This window comes from Neophocaena asiaeorientalis, unplaced genomic scaffold (assembly GCF_003031525.2).
Source record: "Neophocaena asiaeorientalis asiaeorientalis breed wild unplaced genomic scaffold, Neophocaena_asiaeorientalis_V1.1 scaffold203, whole genome shotgun sequence".
Taxonomy (NCBI): Eukaryota; Metazoa; Chordata; class Mammalia; order Artiodactyla; family Phocoenidae; genus Neophocaena; species Neophocaena asiaeorientalis.
In genome coordinates, this window is record NW_020172776.1 from 279,279 (window position 1) to 300,717 (window position 21,439).

General features: G+C 40.3%; 1 protein-coding gene across 1 annotated transcript; it reads right to left on the reverse strand.

Moving 5' to 3' along the window:
• Window positions 1–17,909: 17,909 nt before the first annotated feature.
• Window positions 17,910–18,815, reverse strand: RFPL4B (ret finger protein like 4B). The gene has a single exon (XM_024740953.1). It carries the CDS (start codon window positions 18,813–18,815, stop codon window positions 17,910–17,912), a length of 906 nt encoding a protein of 301 aa, XP_024596721.1.
• Window positions 18,816–21,439: the final 2,624 nt, after the last annotated feature.

Sequence of the window (21,439 nt, forward strand, 5' to 3'; positions counted from 1 at the left end):
ATTTTTATTCATATACGTATGTGTGAGAATCTTTAAAATACAAATATTACTGCTTGGGTATGTTTAACTTACATAAACAGTATAGGACTACAAAAATTATATTTTAGAGATCTATCCATGTGGCTAAATGTCTGCTTGGGTTATTCCTTGTGACTGCTGTGTACAGGTCAATAATTCGACCCAATTATTCCCTGTTTTTTTTTTGCTACCACAAATAATGCTGTGTTAAACATCTTCATAAAAACCTCATGGTGCACCATTGTGAGGGTTCCCTAGTGTTGAAAGTCTATATGGTAATTACTTAATTCCATTAGGTTATTACTTTATTGCTTTCAAAGTGACCATACCGTCTACGCGCTCCCCAGCAGGGCCAAACTCTCCACCTCCCCACATCCTCAGCAGCACTTGATATCCTCCTTTTTATATTTTGTTCTTCTGTAAACACTATCTCAGACTTTTAATTTGTGTTTTGTTGATTATTGTGAGGTTAACATCTCATCTCTGTATATTTTTAACTATTAGGGTATCTCTTAATCATAATCTTTGCCATTTTTCTATAGTTTCTTTTTCTTGCTTCCTATAGGAATTTATCCTGTTTTAACAAAGATATTAATTCTTGGTCCTAAATATTCTATAGATCTTCTCCTGAAATATCACTATTTCCCAAATTTGTCAATGGCATCCTTTATTGTCTGTCATTAAGCGCTGACTGGAAAGCTGAAAGTGCACACCTTCCAGACTGCATTGCAGTTGTGAATGGCCAGATAACTAATTTTGATGTAATAAAATACAAACTACTATGTGTAAAATAAATAAGCTACAAGGATATATTGTATAACATGGGGAATATAACCAATATTTTATAATAACTATAAATGGAATATAACCTTTAAGAATTGTGAATCACTATGTTGTACACCTAAAACCCATATAATATTAAACATCAACCATACTGCAATAAAAAAAAGTATGACAAAGTTCAAACTCAGTGACAAATAAATGCACATTAAAACAAACAACAGGGCTTCCCTGGTGGCGCAGTGGTTGAGAGTCCGCCTGCCGATGCAGGGGACACGGGTTTGTGCCCCTGTCTGGGAAGATCCCACATGCCGCGGAGCGGCTGGGCCCGTGAGCCATGGCCGCTGAGCCTGCGCGTCCGGAGCCTGTGCTCCATGGCGGGAGAGGCCACAACAGTGAGAGGCCAGCGTACCGCAAAGAAAAAAAAAGTTGGAGCTCTCCAAAATTTGTTACCGATTTAGAAGTCTTTCCAATTCAAAGGATCCAAGGAGCTAGCCCTACAAATATTTGCTCCAGCTAGCCTATTTTAGAAAAGAGTAAACAACTCTTACCACTCTTATTTCCAGTAGACCATACAGGCAAGGATCCAGGAGGCTGACTGACATGGTAGGAACTTATCTTCCGCCAGCCTTAACTGCATTTGTAAAAATCAGTTTCTGAAAGCCAAAAAAACAGAGCCTCATCTTAGCCATTTCAGGGAGAGATTTCCTTTAATTCCCAATTAAGTAAGCTCATGCTACCATATATAAACCCAGCTGATGTCCCCATAGGTGGCTGTCCATCCGGGAGCTGCTCAGCCTTTGAGACACAATTTCCCATGATTAATTTGGTAGTCTAATTCAGATATGAGATATGATCTGAACTTTCTGAGGACAGTGTGGTGGATCGCATGTATGCTGCTTCTGAGTCTAGCTCCCCAAGGAGTTACCCTTGGGTTGGTTCAGCTCTTTTACATGACTCAGTTTCTCCCTCCAACAGTCCAGAACTCCCTCTGACAGTGCTCAGAGGACTGGATGATCAGGACTTATCTCCTGTATCCCTGGAAGAGCAGTATTTACTGAATAGTTGTAGTGGGATTCCCCTATAGAACCACTGCACATCTTCAGCAAGTGGTGCTGGGAAAGTTGGGCAGCCACATGTAAATCAGTGAAGCTAGAACACACCCTCACACCATACACAAAAGTAAACTCAAAACGTCTTAAAGACTTAAATGTAAGACAAGACACAATAAAACTCCTAGAAGAGAACATAGGCAATACTTTCTCTGACATAAATCATACCAATGTTTTCTTAGGTCAGCCAAAATAACAAATGGGAACTAATCAAATTTATAAGCTTTTGCACAGCAAAGAAAACATAAACAAAACAAAAAGACATCCTATGGACTGGGAGAAAATATTTTCAAATGATGCAGCCAACAAGGGCTCAATTTCCAAAATATACAAACAGCTCCTACAATTCAATAACAAAAAAACAAACAACCCAATCAAAAAATGGGCAGAAGACTTAAATAGACATTTCTCCTAAGAAGACACACAGATGGCCAAGTATGCACATGAAAAGATGCTAATCATTGCTAATTATTAGAGAAATGCAAATCAAAACTACAATGAGGTACCAGCTTACACCAGTCAGAATTGCCATCATTAAAAAGTCTACAAATAACAAATGCTGAAGACGGTGTGGAGAGAAGGGAACCCTCTTACACTGTTGGCAGGGATGTAAATTGGTACAGCCCCTATGGAAAACAGTATGGAGGTTCCTCAAAAAATAGAAATAGATTTGCCACATGATCCAGCAATCCCACTCCTGGGTATATACCCAAAACTGTAATTTGAAAAGATACATGCACCCCTATGTTCACAGCAGCACTATTTACAACAGACAAGACATGGAAACAACCTAAATTTCCATTGACAGAGGAATGGATAAAGAAGATGTACATATATACAATGGAATACTACTCAGCCATTAAAAAGAATGAAATAATGCCATTTGCAGCAACATGGATAGACCGAGAGATTATCACACCAAGTGAAGTAAGTCAGAAAGAGAAAGACAAATACCATATGATATCACTTATATGTGGAATCTAAAATATGACACAAATGAAACAAAAACAGACTTACAGATATAGAGAACAGACTTGTGGTTGCCAAGGGGGAGGGCGAGCGGGGGAGGAAAGGACTGGGAGTTTGGGAGTAGTAGATGCACACTATTATATATAGGATGGCTACACAACAAGGTCCTACTGTAGAGCACAGGGAACTATATTTAATAACCTGTGATAAACCATAATGGAAAAGAATATGAAAAGAATATATATATGTATAACTCAGTCACTTTGCTGTACAGCAGGAATTAAACACATTGTAAATCAACTATACTTCAATAAAATTATTAAAAAAAAAAAAAGGAACCACTGCATGTCACGAGGATTGATCCTCAGACACTTCTAGTAGGTTCTCAGTCACCTGAGAACACCCTGTGGCCAGACGGAGCAAATGTCTCTTGTTCTTCAGAACTGAATAATCCAGTCTCATTTCCCTAGCAAAAGGTTTGTTTAGACCATATATTAACTGTTTTTTTTTTCAATTTAAGGTAAATTTAACAAAAACCCAACCATTTATATTTCCCTGGGCCTCCTGCCCAGATCCCCCTAGGTCCCTGCCTAGGAAATGTACCGGTGCCCCTTAAAACTCTAAGTCTTAAATGAAAACAGCTCAAATAAAATCCATCACTTAAAAGCAATGAGATCCAGATATCAGGAGAACTCTCTGGAACACCTGAGGAGTACTAAGAAGCCGGTGGGGTTCAACAGGGCCCATGCTGGTACTCAGTGCCAGTTGGGAGTAGACACCAGGTGTCCTCTGGCGGGTATCTCTAATATCCTGCTGGCTATATTATGCATATGTTAGCAAAATTAGTCAGTAGTCAATCTAAGAAAAAAGTGGAAAATTTTATTCGAGCCAACCTGAGGATTATAACCCTAATGGCCCCTTACAAGATTAAGTAGGAAGATTATGTCCTAAGAAGGTCCGGTTAATCCAGATGCACAATACACACTAAAGGGGAGGGAGGAGGTCCAAACTGGCAGAGTAAAATTATATGTTTAAATTCTTCTTGTCTTGGTATAAAATATAAATTTTATTTCATCAGTTTCCAGCTCCCCGTTCTCAAATTTCTTACAAATTGCACCTCTTGGTACTTCCTTCTTGTCATTCCAAGGGAAGGTAACATGTGCTCTGGGCCCATGAACTTGAACCAGAAGCCTTTGTACACACCTGAGATATATTTAGATTACCAAGAAGCAAGACGTGAGGGTAGAAACTCTTTGATGTCACAGACCTGCATTTATGGTGGGAGAGGGGAGGGTATAATCGCCAATAAAGAAATGAGGACCAGAAAGAAGGAATCATTATTTTCAGCACAGTGCTGATGAAGAGACGAGTGACTGACTGGCTATCAGCCAATCATTAGCCAATCATTATCATCACTACACAGATCTGTATTTTTAATACGGATGTTCAGAAAAATAATCTAGACAAATGGGACATGCCACTTTATTTTTTAAACTCTGCCACACTTTGTGAAGTTCAGATGTCATTGGTTCATCTCTGCCATCTTCATCAAAAAACAAAAAAATGAGCTTAAATGGAGCTTCAGTGGTTATGAGAAGCACAAAGTAAATGTTTTTAGAAAAATATATGGCAATCATTGGTAAGGGTTTATGTATTTAATCTGCCTCAATTTGTAACATTAAGGAGATATAACCTATTTTGAACTTAAAAACTCTTGATGAGAAGTGTTTGTGCTTCTGAGTAGAACAAATTTTTTTTTTTTTTTGCAGTACGCGAGCCTCTCACTGTTGTGGCCTCTCCCGTTGCGGAGCACAGGCTCCGGACGCACAGGCTCAGTGGCCGTGGCTCACGGGCCCAGCCGCTTCGCGGCATGTGGGATCTTCCCAGACCGGGGCACGAACCCGTGTCCCCTGCATCGGCAGGCGGACTCTCAACCACTGCGCCACCAGGGAAGCCCTAGAACAGATACTTGACAAAGTCTGTTTGTGGTTTCTAAAACCTGAATTTTTTTTTTTTTCTCAAGAACTCAACCATTGGATTTAAGTGCTAGGTCTGAAGAAGAAAAGATATACGTTTCATGCACAATAAAATGTATGAATAAATAAATAACAGTATATTAATAACAATAAAGACCTTCTAGAACTACTTGTAATAATTAGCTTTCCAGGACTCTGGTCCATTTTAATCAGGGAAAAGTATAATCTCAGTTCTATTCTTTGGTTCATCATCTTGCAGAAAAAACAGTGGGTAGATACACCTTTAAAATAATCTTTACATATTAAATTAAAATTCCTCTTCTCAGGCTATCTGGAGTATCTGGGTCTGAGCTAATTATTTACAAGCCAAAGTCCACCTCCTCCTCTGCCTTCTTTTGTGGACTCTCCACTCAAGCCAAGTCTTAAAAACATCAACACCTTTAATGATAAACTTGCACCCCTGTTATGCTTCTGCCCCTGTTAGCCTAGCTCAGGATCTCCAGCACTGCCCAATACTGGGCTTCCCCCTTTGGCCACAGATTGTATGTTCAGAGCCTGGTAAAGTGAAGCATTAGCATCTTTTTTCTCTAAGAAATCACTGCCAACTTCCTGCTCTTACCCTTCATTAAGGTCTCCAGAGAATCACCTGAGATCACAATCCACGTCCTTCAATAAATCTGGAATTGCAGCCTTTTCTAAGGATTTTACCAAAGCATCATTTTTTTAACTATCTATGCTTAAAAAATAATTTCTTACTTGAAAGATACGGGGCATGAGGTCAGTCTGTTTTTACTGGTATTTTGTAGTAATTAGACACTCTAGCAATTTTTTGATGGCAGTCACAGTGCCATGGGTTTTATCGTGAGAAGGATTAGTGGCTTCCTGGAAAAACAAAGGAAGTGTTACACTTACAAATCTTATTGAGGACTGTTTTCAGAAAATTGCCTAAGTAGATAAACACAGTACGGGAAGCCCTCATTATCTGAGACTTGGGAAAATACCATTTAAAGTAAATCTCCTTAAATACTCTCAAGTGAAAAAAAGCAAGGTGCAAAGCAAAGTATGTACTAAATGAACATTTTTGTAAAATATATATGTATACATATAGAATACCTCTGGAAGAGCCCCCAAGCAATTGGTAACCAGAGTTGTTTGTGGGGAGAATGAGGTAAGTGGGGACAAGAGTGTCTTGAGACAGTTACACTCTGTGCCTTTTTGAATATTGTACCATGTGCTTTCATTATCTGGTTTTTAAAAAGGTAGCGAGTATCAGAATGTGAAAAATATCTCTGGTGGATACAAATCCAGAAGTTGGAACTTTAAAATCATTGGTCCCCTTGAAACAAGCTACATCTCAGTCACTGTGGCAGGATCCCAGGTGCTCCTTGCAGGCTTTAGATTGACACAGTGGCTGGGGCAGGGCAGGGGTTGGGGTTGGTGAGGAGGGTCCTGATTTTTTTCTTAAGCACCTTAAGAAAACTAGAAAAAAAGTGCCTTCCTGTTTTGAGGTTGGAAATCTTGATACAGAAAGTACAGGAAGGGACTTCCCTGGTGGTGCAGTGGTTAAGAATCCGCCTGCCAATGCAGGGAACATGTGTTCGAGCCCTGGTCTGGGAAGATTCCACATGCCGTGGAGCAACTAAGCTCGTGCACCACAACTACTGAGCCCAGGTGCCACAACTACTGAAGCCTGTGTGCCTAGAGCCCATGTTCCTCAACAAGAGAAGCCACCACAATGAGAAGCCCGTGCACCACAACAAAGAGTAGTCCCCACTTGCCACAACTAGAGAAAGCCTGCACACAGCAACAAAGACACAATGCAGCCAAAAATAGATTAATTAATTAATTTTTTTAAAAACACATTAAAAAAACAACAAACGAAAGTACAGGGACTCCATAATTTAGGTAAATAAATCTTGGACCAGCTTAGGATATCTGGCGCTACTTAAAGTGAAACTCTCAGAGCTGAGTCAGAAGGGAGAATGGGAATGCTGATTGGATGTTTGATGACATTAAGGAATCATTAACATTTTATATATGATAATGGTATCATAATTTTCTTAAGTGCTTTTCATTTAGAGATATTTAGTGAGCATTTATGGATTAAATGATGTGTGAGATTGGCTCTTAAGTAATCCAATGAGGATTTTGGACATTTGTTGATAATTGTTGAAACTGAGTGATAAGTACATGAAGATTCGCTATTCTGTCCTCTAAATATTCTGTCCTCTAAATGTTTGGAATTTTCTATTAAAAGAGAAAGCAGAGGTGCACTTTGCACATTGTCTTTCAGTTATTGAAGCTGGTCAGTGAAGAGAGGAAGGAAGCTGAGGGCAGACTGTGAGTCTGCAAAATCCTGGAAGACAACCACCAGGGCACCAAGGAAGACAAGGTAAAATAGACACAAGCATTTAGGTCTGCTCCACAGTTCTCAAGACAGGCACATGGGGAAGGAGTTCTCTGGACAACACCCCAAAATCAATCACCACCATGTCATAGAGATGTTGGTGCCTCAGAGTATGAGTCAGGAGTAAGGCCAGCTGCAAGGAGAACACAGAAATGAGTGTGTTTGTCTCCGGGCCCAGAGGTGAGGCCAGGTGAAAATCCTGGGATTGGAGATAAAGGAAACCCAGCCATATTCAATTCAGGAATCAGCCAGTTTATTGCACACAATTAGCCCACAACATAGGTCAGTCAAAGGAGGGATACGGGACAAACAAGCCACTCCAAGGAGAAGCCAGGAAGGAGGCATCTCAGCACAAGCAGGTGTCTTTGGTCCAGCAATGGATTTGGGGACAAATGTGAGCAGGAAGTCGCCCTGGGCTCTCACAGGTAAGCCTGCAGCAGCATCCAATGGAACAGGCTCTCAGCCAGGCAGGGTGGGGTCCTCCAGAGAACAGGCTTCAACTCACTCTGCTCAGCGGTCTCTTGGAGTAAAGGTTACCCCAGGAAAGGGGGTCCCGAATCTATCAGTTCCTCCTTCTGTTCCAGAGATGTACTTGGCCATCAAACTTCTTATCTAAAGTAATATTCTTAGTTTATCCCTCTAAGACTAAACAACCAGCGTGGAAGTTCACATTGGCCACTACAACTCCATTTTGAAGTACTTAACATGTCTTAACTTAAATCCTAAACATATCACACAGGATGAGTAGGAATCATAATACAAAAGAAATCACATCAACAGTTCTGCAGCCTGTGGAAGGAAAACCACGTTCACAGAAAGACAGACAAAATGAAAAGGCAGAGGACTTTGTACCAGATGAAGGAACAAGATCAAACCCCAGAAAAACAACTAAATGAAGTGGAGATAGGCAACCTTCCAGAAAAAGAATTCAGAATAATGACAGTGAAGACGATCCAGGACCTTGGAAAAAGAATGGAGGCAAAGATCGAGAAGATGCAAGAAATGTGTTACAAAGACCTAGAAGAATTAAAGAACAAACAACTAGAAGAATTAAAGAAAAAACAAACAGAGATGAACAATACAATAACTGAAATGAAAAATACACTAGAAGGAATCAATAGCAGAATAACTGAGGCAGAAGAACAGATAAGTGACCTGGAAGACAGAATGGTGGAATGCACTGCCGTGGAACAGAATAAAGAATGAAGCAAAATGAAGACAGCCTAACAGACCTCCAGGACAACATTAAATGCAACAACATTTGCATTATGGGGGTCCGAGAAGGAGAAGAGAGAGACAGAGAAAGAACCCGAGAAAATATTTGAAGGGATTATTGTAGAAAATTTCCCTAACATGGGAAAGGAAATCGCCACCCAAGTCCAGGAAGCACAGAGAGTCCCAGGCAGGATAAATCCAAGGAGAAACAGGCCGAGACACATAGCAATCAAATTGACAAAAATTAAAGACAAAGAAAAATTATTGAAAGCAACAAGGGAAAAATGACAAATAACATACAAGGGAACTCCCATAAATTTAACAGCTGATTTTTCAGAAGAAACACTACAAGCCAGAAGGGAGTGGCATGATATATTTAATGGGATGAAAGGGAAGAACCTACAACCAAGATTACTCTACCTGGCAAGGATCTCATTCAGATTCAATGGAGAAATCAAAAGCTTTACAGACAAGCAAAAGCTAAGAGAATTCAGCACCACCAAACCAGCTTTACAACAAATGCTACAGGAACTTCTCTAAGCGGGAAACATAAGAGAAGAAAAAGATCCACAGAAACAAACCCAAATCAATTAAGAAAATGGTAATAGGAGCATACATGTCGACAATCACCTTGAATGTAAATGGGTCAAATGCTCCAACCAAAAGACACAGACTGGCTGAATGAATACAAAAACAAGACCAGTAATATATGCTGTCTATAAGAAACCCACTTCAGACCTAGGGACACATACAGACTGAAAGTGAGGGGATGGAAAAACATATTCCATGCAAATGGAAATCACAAGAAAGCTGGAGTAGCAATACTCATATCAGAAAAAATAGACTTTAAAACAAAGAATGTTACAAGAGACAAGGAAAGACACTACATAATGATCAAGGGATCAATCCAAGAAGAAGATATAACAATTATAAATATATATGCACCCAACATAGGAGCACCTCAATACATAAGGCAATTGCTAACAGCTATAAAAGAGGAAATTGACAGTAACACAATAATAGTGGGGGACTTTAACACCTCACTTACACCAATGGACAGATCATCCAAACAGAAACTTAATAAGGAAACACAAGCTTTAAATGACACAATAGACCAGATAGATTTAATTGATATTTACAGGACATTCCATCCAAAAACAGCAGATTACACTTTCTTCTCAAGTGCACATGGAACATTCTCCAGGATAGACCACATCTTGGGTCACAAATCAAGCCTCGGTAAATTTAAGAAAATTGAAGTCATATCAAGCATCTTTTCCGACCCCAACGCTATGAGATTAGAAATCAATTACAGGAAAAAAAACGTAGAAAACACAAACACATGGAGGCTAAACAAGACGTTACTAATAACCAAGAGATCACTGAAGAAATCAAGGAGGAAATCACAAAATACCGAGAGACAAAGTACAGTGAAAACATGATGATTCAAAACTGATGGGATGCAGCAAAAGCAACTCTAAGAGGGAAGTTTATAGCAATACAAGCCTACCTCAAGAAACATGAAAAATCTCAAATAAAATCTAACCTTACACCTAAAGGAACTAGAGAAAGAAGAAAAAACAAAACCCAAAGTTAGTAGAAGGAAAGAAATCATAAAGATCAGAGCAGAAATAAATGAAATAGAAACAAAGAAAACAATAGCAAAGGTCAATAAAACTAAAAGCTGGTTCTTTGAGAAGGTAAACAAAATTGATAAATCGTTAGCCAGATTCATCAAGAAAAAGAGGGAGAGGACTCAAATCAATAAAATTAGAAATGAAAAAGGAGAAGTTACAATGGACAACGCAGAAACACAAAGCATCATAAGAGACTACTACAAGCAATACTATGCCAATAAAATGGACAACCTGGAAGAAAGGGACTAATACTTAGAAAGGTAAAACTTTCCAAGACTGAACCACGAAGAAATAGAAAATATGAACAGAACAATCACAAGTAATGAATTGAAACTGTGATTAAAAATCTTCCAACAAACAAAAGTCCAGGACTAGATGACTTCACAGGTGAGTTCTATCAAACATTTAGAGAAGAGCTAACACCCATCCTTCTCAAACTCTTCCAAAAATTGCAGAGGAAGGAAGCTACAGTAATTAAGACAATATGGTACTGGCACAAAAACAGAAACATAGATCAATAGAACAAGATAGAAAGCCCAGAGATAAACCCACACACCTATCATCAAATAATCTATCACAAAGGAGGCAAGGATATACAATGGAGAAAAGACACTTTCTTAAATAAGTGGTGCTGGGAAAACTGGACAGCTACATGTAAAAGAATGAAATTAGAACACTCCCAAACACCATACACAAAAATAAACTCAAAATGGATTAGAGTCCTAAATGTAAGACCAGACACTATAAAGCTCTTAGAGGAAAACATAGGAAGAACACTCTTTGACACAAATCACAGCAAGATCTTTTTTGATCCACCTGCTAGAGTAATGGAAATAAAAACAAAAATAAACAAATGGGACCTAATGAAACTTCAAAGCTTTTGCACAGCAAAGGAAACTACAAACAAGATGAAAAGACAACCCTCAGAATGGGAGAAAATATTTGCAAACAAATCAGCAAAGGATTAATCTCCAAATGTATAAACAGTTCATGCAGGTCAATATCAAAAAAATGAAACAACCCAATCCAAAAATGGGCAGAAGACCTAAATAGACATTTCTCCAAAGAAGACACACAGATGGCCAAGATGCACATGAAAATCTGCTCAACATCAGTAATTATTAGAGAAATGCAAGTGAAATCTACAATGAGGTATCACCTCACACCACTTAGAATGGGCATCATCAGAAAATCTACAAACAACAAATGCTGGAGAGGGTGTGGAGAAAAGGCAGTGTAAATTGATACAGCCACTATGGAGAACAGTATGGAGGTTCCTTAAAAAACTAAAAATAGAATTACCATATGACCCAGCAATCCCACTACTGGGCATATACCCAGAGAAAACCATAATTCAAAAAGACACATGCACCTCAATGTTCACTGCAGCACTATTTACAATAGCCAGGTCTTGTAAGCAACCTAAATGCCCATCAACAGATGAATTGATAAAGAAGATGTGGCACATATATACAATGGAATATTACTCAGCCACCAAAAGGAATAAAATTGGGTCATTTGTAGAGACGTGGATGGATCTAGAGACTGTCATACAGAGTGAAGTAAGTCAGAAAGAGAAAAACAAATATTGTGTACTAATGTATATATGTGGAACCTAGAAAAATGGTACAGATGAACCGGTTTGCACGGCAGAAATAAAGACACAGATGCAGAGAACAAACGTATGGACACCAAGTTGGGGAAATGGCGGGGTGGGGGCGGTGTGGCGGTGGTGGTGGTGGGATGAATTGGGAGATTGGGATTGATATATATACAGTAATATGTATAAAATAGATAACTAATAAGAACCTCCTATATAAAAATAAATAAAATAAAATCCAAAAAATAGAAAGAAATCACATCATAACACAGGCTTAAAATGGAAAGCTGTTTATTTCTGTATCACATTGGTCAAGTCAGAGGTGAAGTTCCAAGGCAAGCAGAGAGGCTGTGCAGCCGTCAGGGGTCCCTGTACACTTCATGGGCACAGGCTTCTCTCAGGCCCTGAGGCAGCCCCTTAACCTTACGGTCCAAGAGAGTAGAGCAGCAGGGTGAAGGAAGAGACCAAAAAGTGGGCAAAGAGGGAGAGCCAGCTGTTTCTTAAGAAAGGTTCTTAGAAGCTTGCCACGAGGAAGTCTAAGACCAGGCTGCATGTGGCACCCACACATATCAGTACATTTTAGAGTCTGGGCAGAATCTGCCACCTATGAAAAACAAAGAACAGCACTCACCAAACTCTAAGTGAACATGTACAGACTGTCCAGAGACAGTAACCTCTTAAGGAGCAGAAAATCTCACCACTTTTTCCTGATTGCTTTCTATGGAAAAAAGGTGGCCCAGAAAGGCTTGAACAAGAATCTTTTTCTTACAGAAAGTCCTAAAACCAAATATTAAGAATACAGGCTTGGGACATTATAGTGAACAGTCATTTTTATACACACTTTGGAGTATTATCAGGGTATCAGAATTGATGAAAATCTTGTGATCAATATGCAGAGGGGCTGGTGGTGGGCTAGAATGCCCATAATGTTATCTGAGTTTTCAAAACACACTGATCTAATCCCAGCTAACCTGCCTCATTCCCCCTCCCTTCTCTTCAACTGTCCCAGGGTTTTTCTAATTTGTTTTGGTTTTTAATGCAAGAATTAAAGTTAAATTAAAACTAAAATGGAATTAAATTTTAAAGTAATTAATGGACTTAATTCAAGAATGAAAATTAAAGTGCACTCTGTCCTCTAGTCCACTGGTTTCTAAGTGTGGTCCCCACCAGCATCACTTGGGAACTGATTACAAATGCAAATTTTGGGGCCCCACCCCAGACCTACTGAATTCATCCAAGAAATTCTGAGGCACAATAAACTTTTGGAACCAGTTCTTTAGTCCAGTGATTTTCAACCCTGGCTACACACTGAAATCACCTAGAAAACTTGGAGAAGTACCACTGTCTGGGTCCCATCCCCAAGGTTCCAGTTTGATTGGTTTAGGATGTGGTTTGGGGTCTGGGAACTTTTGAAATTCCTCACATGACTGTAAGGAGAAACCAGGGCTGAGAACCATTGCTCCGGCTGCTTATGTCATCTGAGCCTTTATGGCCAAATAAAGTCATTCAAATCAACTATGTCTTGGAGTGGTGGGGAACTAGTCTTCCTCCCAAACAGAGATGTTGAAGGTAGTGTAAGCTTTTCCCCGTCCCTGTGACTCAGGTGGGAAGGGCTGAGTTCCTCCTTCACCATTAGCCTTGGTTGGAGCTCAGCCTGGCCCTCATCCTTCTTTCCCTGCATCTCCACAGCCTTTTCTTGTTCTCCTTCCCCACCTAGCCTGTAGTTTTAGTCAGTTATGCTAATTGAGGTAGGGTGGGATAGGTACTTAATCAGTTTAGTCCAAGAAGACCACAGTGGAAAGAACATTATGTATAAAACATATTGCTTGGAGGGATAGTGAGGGAGAGGCAGAGGTAGATGTGAAAAAAAGAGTAAGGGGTATGATTCCGTCCAAGTTTGGGTGGGGAGGTATTTTATTAAGGATTCCCAGATGGGGGTAGTAAGGGCTGAGGGCTGGAAAGCTGAAATTTGAGAAGGGCTGTTGGAAGGGAGGTGGGAGGTGCAATAATAATTGTTATTATCCTAATATACCAATTAGATTCAGAATTGTAATTATCCTCATACTACTATTGCTTTTTGAGGCAACCAGAGTTCTGTTCCCCAAATTGACTCCACCTTTACCCCCAGAGCCAATTAAAACCTTTCTGTATACATCAGTCCACACCACAATTTGCAACAGTGGGAGGGGTTAGCTGGGGGATGGGAAGAAGGAGGGAAGGAACTTACACAGATGTGTGAGGGGGATGGGCACACCAAGATGCTTTCTTCTATCAATCCATAAGTAATACCAAACAATTGTTTCATTACTAAAAGACTAGTCAAAATGCAATACCTCTTCCTGAATAAGTTTAAAGTATTTTAAAAACTGGGATTAAAAAGATGTTTCCAACATGATAAGGAGTATGTTAAATAAATAGCCAACCTCAAACATCACCAAAGATACTAGATGGTGTCACTAATTGGCAACAAATAGCACAGTCTACAAGCAAGGCCCAGAGCTAAACAATCGAGGTGAATTATCAAATTTAATCCATACAACAATCCTAAAGGCTGGGTTTCTTATTAATCCCTGTTTACTAAGTAGGAAACTGAGGCATAGAGAAGTTGGATAACTTGTCCAAAATCACATAACTGAAAGTAACAAAAATAGGATTTGAGCCCTGGGAAGCTGGCTCTGGTGGAAAGAAAGCTAGTGCTCCTGGAGAGGAGTGAGGGGAGAGTGTGGGGGAGGGCATCTGAGAGAATTTATTCCCCCTGACCTATTAATCCTTGCAGGGTTTAAGACAGGAATGACCTGATGGATAGTTTAAAAGAATCATTTTGGTGCCCGGGTGGAAGTGAACTATGGAAAGGTGCGGGTGGAGCAAGGAGGTTAGGAGGCTGTCACAACCGTCCAGATGAGATACGTGTGAGGTTTAGATTAGGGTTGTAGCAATAGACATGCTAAAGAGTTGGATATGTGAAATACTTTGCTAAGGAAAAATACCGATTGACAACAGGATGAGACTGTGACCCAGCCCCCATCATTTCCCCTGGGCCACAGTGATTCAGATAGGAAAAAAAGAAACAGGCCAATCATTGGCCACTGGCATTTTCCCTTAATGTTTGATGAAGAAAAAAATCACTCAGGTCCTTTAGCTGGGATGAAGGAAAGCTTAGAACTTAAATCCCCCTGAAGAAGAGATAGAAAGTCCCTTAAAGCAAATGGTCCTTAAGAGAAGCTGAAATATGCAGATTATCATATATACTGTTACCTCTAGTTCTAGGAAACTGGGGCTGCCTTCTCTTTAGCACTCAAAGACATGAGAAGCCCAGGGACCTTCCCAGCTTTTCAAATTGCACTTCTAACCTATTGGTGAGTTCTGAAATCAAATTAGTGTGTGAGACCAGCATTTTTTCTAATAAAATATAATAAAATAAAATTATAGTGTTATTACTCGTCATAGGTATTGTCTCAGAAAACTTTTGTTTCAACAATACAAACACCTGTTAAGGTGGATTGGGGTGGTCCCCACCTAGGCCCAGTGTCAGAGAAGGGCAAGGAGACCCCTGAAATAAAATCATATGGATCAAAAGGGAATAACAACAACAACAAAACACCACAGCTGGGCTGTCCCTCATCTCCAATGGAGTTGGAAAGAAATGGGAGATGACAATTCTGTTAGGGAACCATTAACCGAAACCGCTCGCACTGGCCAGGCACGATGAGTTGTCTCACCACAGGAGGTCCCGATAAAGAACATGGTGCTGCCACTGAAAACTAACCAGGAGAATTCGGGATGGGCCAAAAGGAAGGAGGAGACGCCATCCCATAATATTGTCCTACCAACTTCCCAGAATCCTTTGCGCTAGACTCCAGCTTGGCTGAGAGATATTGGCGCCACCAGGAAGGACCTTGAGTCAGACCAAATATGGGCCAAGCAAGATGATTGGCCAGAGACAACCCGGAAACTAACCTATTACCATAAAACCTGAGACTGCGAGCCACGTGGCAGAGCAGTTCTCCTGGGTTCCCTTACCCTGCAGCTCTCCGCCCAGCCATAGCCCCTTCCCAATACAGTAAGTCCCCTACATACGAACGAGTTCTGTTCCGAGAGCACGTTCGTAAGTCCAATTTATTCGTAAGTCCAACAAAGTTAGCCTACGTACCCAACTAACACAATCGGCTATACAGTACTGTACTGTAATAGGTTTATAATACTTTTCACACAAATAATACATAAAAAACAGACACACAAACTAAAGAAAACATTTTTAATCCTACAGTACAGTACCTTGAAAAGTACAGTAGTACAGTACAACAGCTGGCATAGAGGGGCTGGCACTGAGTGAACAGGCAAGAAGAGTTACTGACTGGAGGAGGGAGAGGAGGTGGGAGATGGTAGAGCTGAAGGATCGTCAGCAATAGAAGATGGAGGGCATGCTGCAGTTTCACTCACACCTGATGTTGATGGCACAGGTTCCAGTTCCTTGCTGGATTCAATTCTATCTACCCTCTTGAAAAAACGATCCAGTGATGTCTGGGTAGTAGCTCTTTTTTTCTCATCATAGATGACACGGTAGTGCTGGATTACATTCTGATAGGCTGCTGCAACCTTCATGTACCGTTCTACGTTCGGATCCTATGACTCAAAAACTAACAGTGCCTCCTCAAGTAAAGAAAATCCCCTTGCCATTTCCTGTGTTGTGAATCTCTTTGGTTCTTCAGTTACTTCTTCTTCCTATTGTCTCTGTCCCTTCTCTGCGCCTGCAGTTCCATCAGGACTTCATTAGTAAGCTCCTCGTGTTGCACAGCAAGTTCCATCATTATCACTTGGCGCTTCTTAGAAGTACCAACTACATCACCGCTGCTTTTACGCTTGCTTCTGGACAACTTGGGCTTGAAATAAAGATACTGTACTCTATACAGTACTGTACAGTAAAATACACAAAAGCACAACCACTTGTAGAGGATGCACGTACGTGACAATGTATGCCAGACATGTAAACTAACTTACGTGATTGGACATGCGAACATACATTCGCATCTTTGAAAGTTTACAACTTGAAGGTTCTTATGTAGGGGACTTACTGTAAAGTCTTTTGCTTTGTCAGTACATATGTCTCCTCAGGCAATTCATTTCTGAGTGTTAGACAAGAGCCCACTCTTCAGCCCTGGAAGGGGTCCCTCTTCCTGCAACAATTCTGGGTCTCTTTGGAAAGGAAGTCAAAGTCAGAGTCCAGAACATGTCCCAACCCAGCATTCCTAGGACAGATGCCACCTTAGAAGTGGCTGACTCAGTAAAATTTAAAAAATACAACCCGAAAGCCCCTGAATGGTTTGAAAAGGAGCCATCATGAGCATTTAAGACTGGGTTGTGGGAAACTGCAGTCTAGGACAGTGTGGGTGTGATGGGGGGGAGGGGCACAAATTACAGATAGGTTGTGAGAGGATCCAGTGTTCCAAACAGTCATTTCCCTCCTTATATAATTGATTCCAGAAGGTCCAGAATCTTAGAGAAACTGTTACTGGACCAGACTTGGGTCTGCTCACCCATGTGTAGTAAAGCCAATCTATTGACAACGAGTTGTGGTAGAGGGAAGTGCAACATTAACTGAAGGGCACCAAGCAAGGAGTCCAGGACAGATACTCTCTGACCCTATTGGCACCTTTTTGGCCATCATATATACAATACCACTTTGACAACCACCCAATATGCCAATTATTGAACATTCTCATTAGGACAAACATGAATCACCACTAACACTACCTCAGTGAAAGGTTCTTTGTCTTTCAAGAAAGTAAAAATAAAAAATAGTTCTTTCCCAGTACATTTGTCTCTCTCATTTAACTTTCATGTCAAAATATCTCACTCTGGCATCTCATTCTTCTTTTTCCCCAGACAGTTATCATTATCAGGAATTATACTATAGAAAAGGCATGAAATAATGAAAAAGGCATTGTTCCTATCCACAAAATGTAATAATTTAATTTATAATCTAAAACTCCCCATTGTATATACTACAGAATAAATGCACAGTGTAGTCTCTAATCATCACAGCTGTTTGGCTGAGAGATATAATTATCCCCAAGTAAAGACTGAAAAACTGAGGCTTTAAAGTGCTTAATAACACCCCCTACACCCCATAGTTATTTAGCTGCAAGGTCTACAAAATACACCTTCAAATCAATTTAAATTGCTTAGCTACAAAGTCTACAAAATTGTCTCTTCTTGAGTCATTCTGACATTTCTCACATCAGAGATCTCATTCACCTCACAGGACGTTTCTAGGAAGGGATGAGTTCCTGATGGACAGATGGTTAGGGGGCCACCATTATCACCTTCTCCGGGGAGCTCAGGACTAAAGAATGGACACAAAGGCTCCAAACAGGAGAAATTACTGTGTATGTAGATGAGGGCATCATTGCTAACATCAAAAAACTTGATTTCTTCCAATTCAATATCTAGAAAAATTCCTACTTGGCTAAGGCCAGGGCTTGCAGGAATTCTGGTTTCTGGGATGGAGCAGGTATAGATTATTCCCGCCTTCATGCTGATGATCCAGAAGCCATGTTCAGAGGAAAAACCGCTCTTCCTCTTCCTGTCAACCGATTTTTTGCAGACCCCCAGAGCCCACTCATTCCCCTCTCCCACTTCTACCACCCAGTAATGACAGCCAGAGGAGAAGCACGGAGTGCCCAGGATACAAGCCCAGTATGCAAATCTCTGGGGATCTTCCATCAGGTTCTGGCAGATCTTCCCACACTGGACACTCCTTAGGTCATCAGAGAGGACAAGAAAGGGGTTGGCGGTGGCTGCATCCAGAGTTATGTCCTCCCAGAACTTCAGGTACTCGTCATTCACATGCAGACCCTGCTCCAGTTGGGAACCATGCTGTGTGATGAGAAGAATCAGTTCTCCAACTTGCCATTCCTCCAAAGGAGGATTCTCATTGATGCCTCGACACACGGGACAGATCAATTTCAGATCCTTCTGTTCTTCCATCCAACTTTGCATGCAATCAAAGCAGAAAGTGTGGGCACAGGAGAGAGCAATGGGGTTGAGAAAAACCTCCTGACAGACTGGACAGGCTGCCTCCTCTTGCAGACGGTTGGCCATGGTCCCTGAAGTTCACTCTAGCAGAATTGATCTGAAGCAGCCCTTTATTAGCTTCTGGGAGCGATCGGGAGCCTTCAGTACCTGATCTGCTCTTCAATAGTCAGGATGTACCTAAATCCAATACAAAAATTAAATAATGTAAACCTTTCAGTAGTTTAGACAGGAAAGTGACACTAAGTCAACAGAGAGTCATAGCAAAGGCACTGTCTGTGAGGAAAACTATCCAAAATTTAAGTGATCACAAGAAAGAGAAATAGGACAGTTGGACATTGTCTTTTCATGGGAGACAGCTTACCTTGTCTGGAGACTTCTGGGTGAAGTCTTATCTGCTCTGACCACAGCTTCTCCCCGTAGGAGGTGAGCCAAACTGGGTCTTTTTTCTTTTTCCCAACTGGGTCTTTAACAGGAACCAGGAGCACAGTCTTTACCCCCTAAACAGCATTACTTTGTAAGTCATTTGCAGTTGAAGAAAAAGAATTTCCACACCTAAATACAATCATTAAAAAAAGAAAAGGCCACCTACTGAATGGGAGAAGGCATTTTATATATCTGATAAGGGGTTAACATCCAAAACATACAAAGAACCCATACAACTCAACATCAAAACGAAAAACCCAGTTTAAAAAATGGGCAGAGGGGCTTCCCTGGTGGCGCAGTGGTTGAGAGTCCGCCTGCCGATGCAGGGGACACGGGTTCGTGCCCCAAAAGTGACCAACAGGCACATGAAAATATGCTCAACATTGCTAATCATCAGGGAAACGCAAATCAAAACCACCGTATCACCTCACACCTGTTCAAATGGCAATCATCAAAAAATCTACAAACATGGTACAGCCACTATGGAGAACACTATGTAGGTTCCTTAAAATATTAAAAATAGAGCTACCATATGATCCAGCAATCCCACTCCTAGGCACATATGCAGAGAAAAGCATGGTTCACAAGGATACATGTACCCCAATGTTCATTGCAGCACTGTTTACAGTAGCCAAGGCATGCGAGCAACATAAATGTCCATCAACAGATGAATGGATAAAGAAGATGTGGTACATAAACACACTGGAATATTACTCAGCCATTGTAAAGAATGAAATAATGCCATTTGCAGCAACATGGATGGACCTGGAGATTATCATACTAAGTGAAGTAAGCCAGACAGAGAAAGACAGACATCATATGATATTGCTTATATGTGGAATCTAAAAAAAAACAAAAAAATGATACAAATGAACTTACTTACAAAACAGAAGCAGATTCAAAGACTGAGAGAATGAACTTATGGTTAACAAAGGGGAATGGATTGGGGGGAGAGATAGATTGGGAGTTTGGTATTGACATGTACACACTGCTGTATTTAAAATAGATAACCAACAAGGACCTACAGTAATAAATAAATAAATAATCTACAAACAACAAGTGTTGGTGAGGATGTGGAGAAAAGGGAACACTTGTGCACTGTTGGTGGGAATGTAAATTGGTGCAGCCATTATGGAAAACACTATGGAGGTTCCTCAAACAATTAAAAATAAAACTACCATATGATCCAGCAATTCCACTCCTGGGTATTCAAAAGATAATTATAGCTAATGAGAGAGAAATGGGATAGTGGAAACAACCCAGACAGAAATGATTGCTTACATTGATTTGGGGACTTTCAGCTGATGCCCTGAAGCTCTGAAGTCTGCACTTTTACCTCTCCAGGCTTCTTGGTGAAGTGAGTGGGAGCTCTGACAATCTGGCTTTTTATAGTGCCTGGGGCACAGTCCCCGCCCACAATCAGGATCAAAGTCTAGGCCTCAAATCTTATCAAGTGAATTTACTCTTCCGGGGCAAAATGATGGCATGAAATCACATGCCAAATTTCACAGTACTACAGTTATCCTCTTTGAGTTCAACTAGCGAACCTACTGCCATCTGAATGAGATTATCTAATTTCAGAGCTCAACTTTAAACAACAAAATGTTTTAGAGATCAAATACAGAAACACACTACTGAAATCTAATCAAGTCTTGCCTAATATAATCACATCTCTAGTACAGCTGTTAATGAACAGGATCTAGAAGAGTTTTCATATCCTTTGATTCAGCAATTCCTCTCTTGGAGGGTAGTTATTGAACAGGATAAGAAAGAGAGCAGCCAGGTAAGCCTGTTGCCCTGCCATATTAATAAAACCTCCCTTTACTTTAAGAGAGTTCTAGTTTAAACAATAAATTATATAGTGTCTGTACTGGAAGTAGAAAGAGCAATGAAAATCATAATGAAGGAGAGCTAAGACACAATTATCAAAAAAGATGAAAACTCTAATTTGAAAAGATACATGCACCCCAATGTTCATGGCAGCACTATCTACAATAGCCAAGACATGGAAGCAACCGAAGTGCCCATCAACAGATGATTGGTTTAAGACAATGTGACATATACATATATATATACTGGAATATTAGTAATGAAAAAGAATGAAATAATGCCATTTGCAACAACATGGATGGACCTAGAGATTATCATACAAAGTGAAGTCAAACAGAGAAAGACAAATATCATACGAAATGGCTTATATGTAGATTCTAAAAAAAAAAAAGATACAAATGAACTTATTTACAAAACAGGAATAGACCCACAGACAT

Excerpts from the sequence above, each read along its gene's own strand:
- RFPL4B (XM_024740953.1), bottom strand. The coding sequence starts at position 18,815 with ATGGCCAACCGTCTGCAAGAGGAGGCAGCCTGTCCAGTCTGTCAGGAG.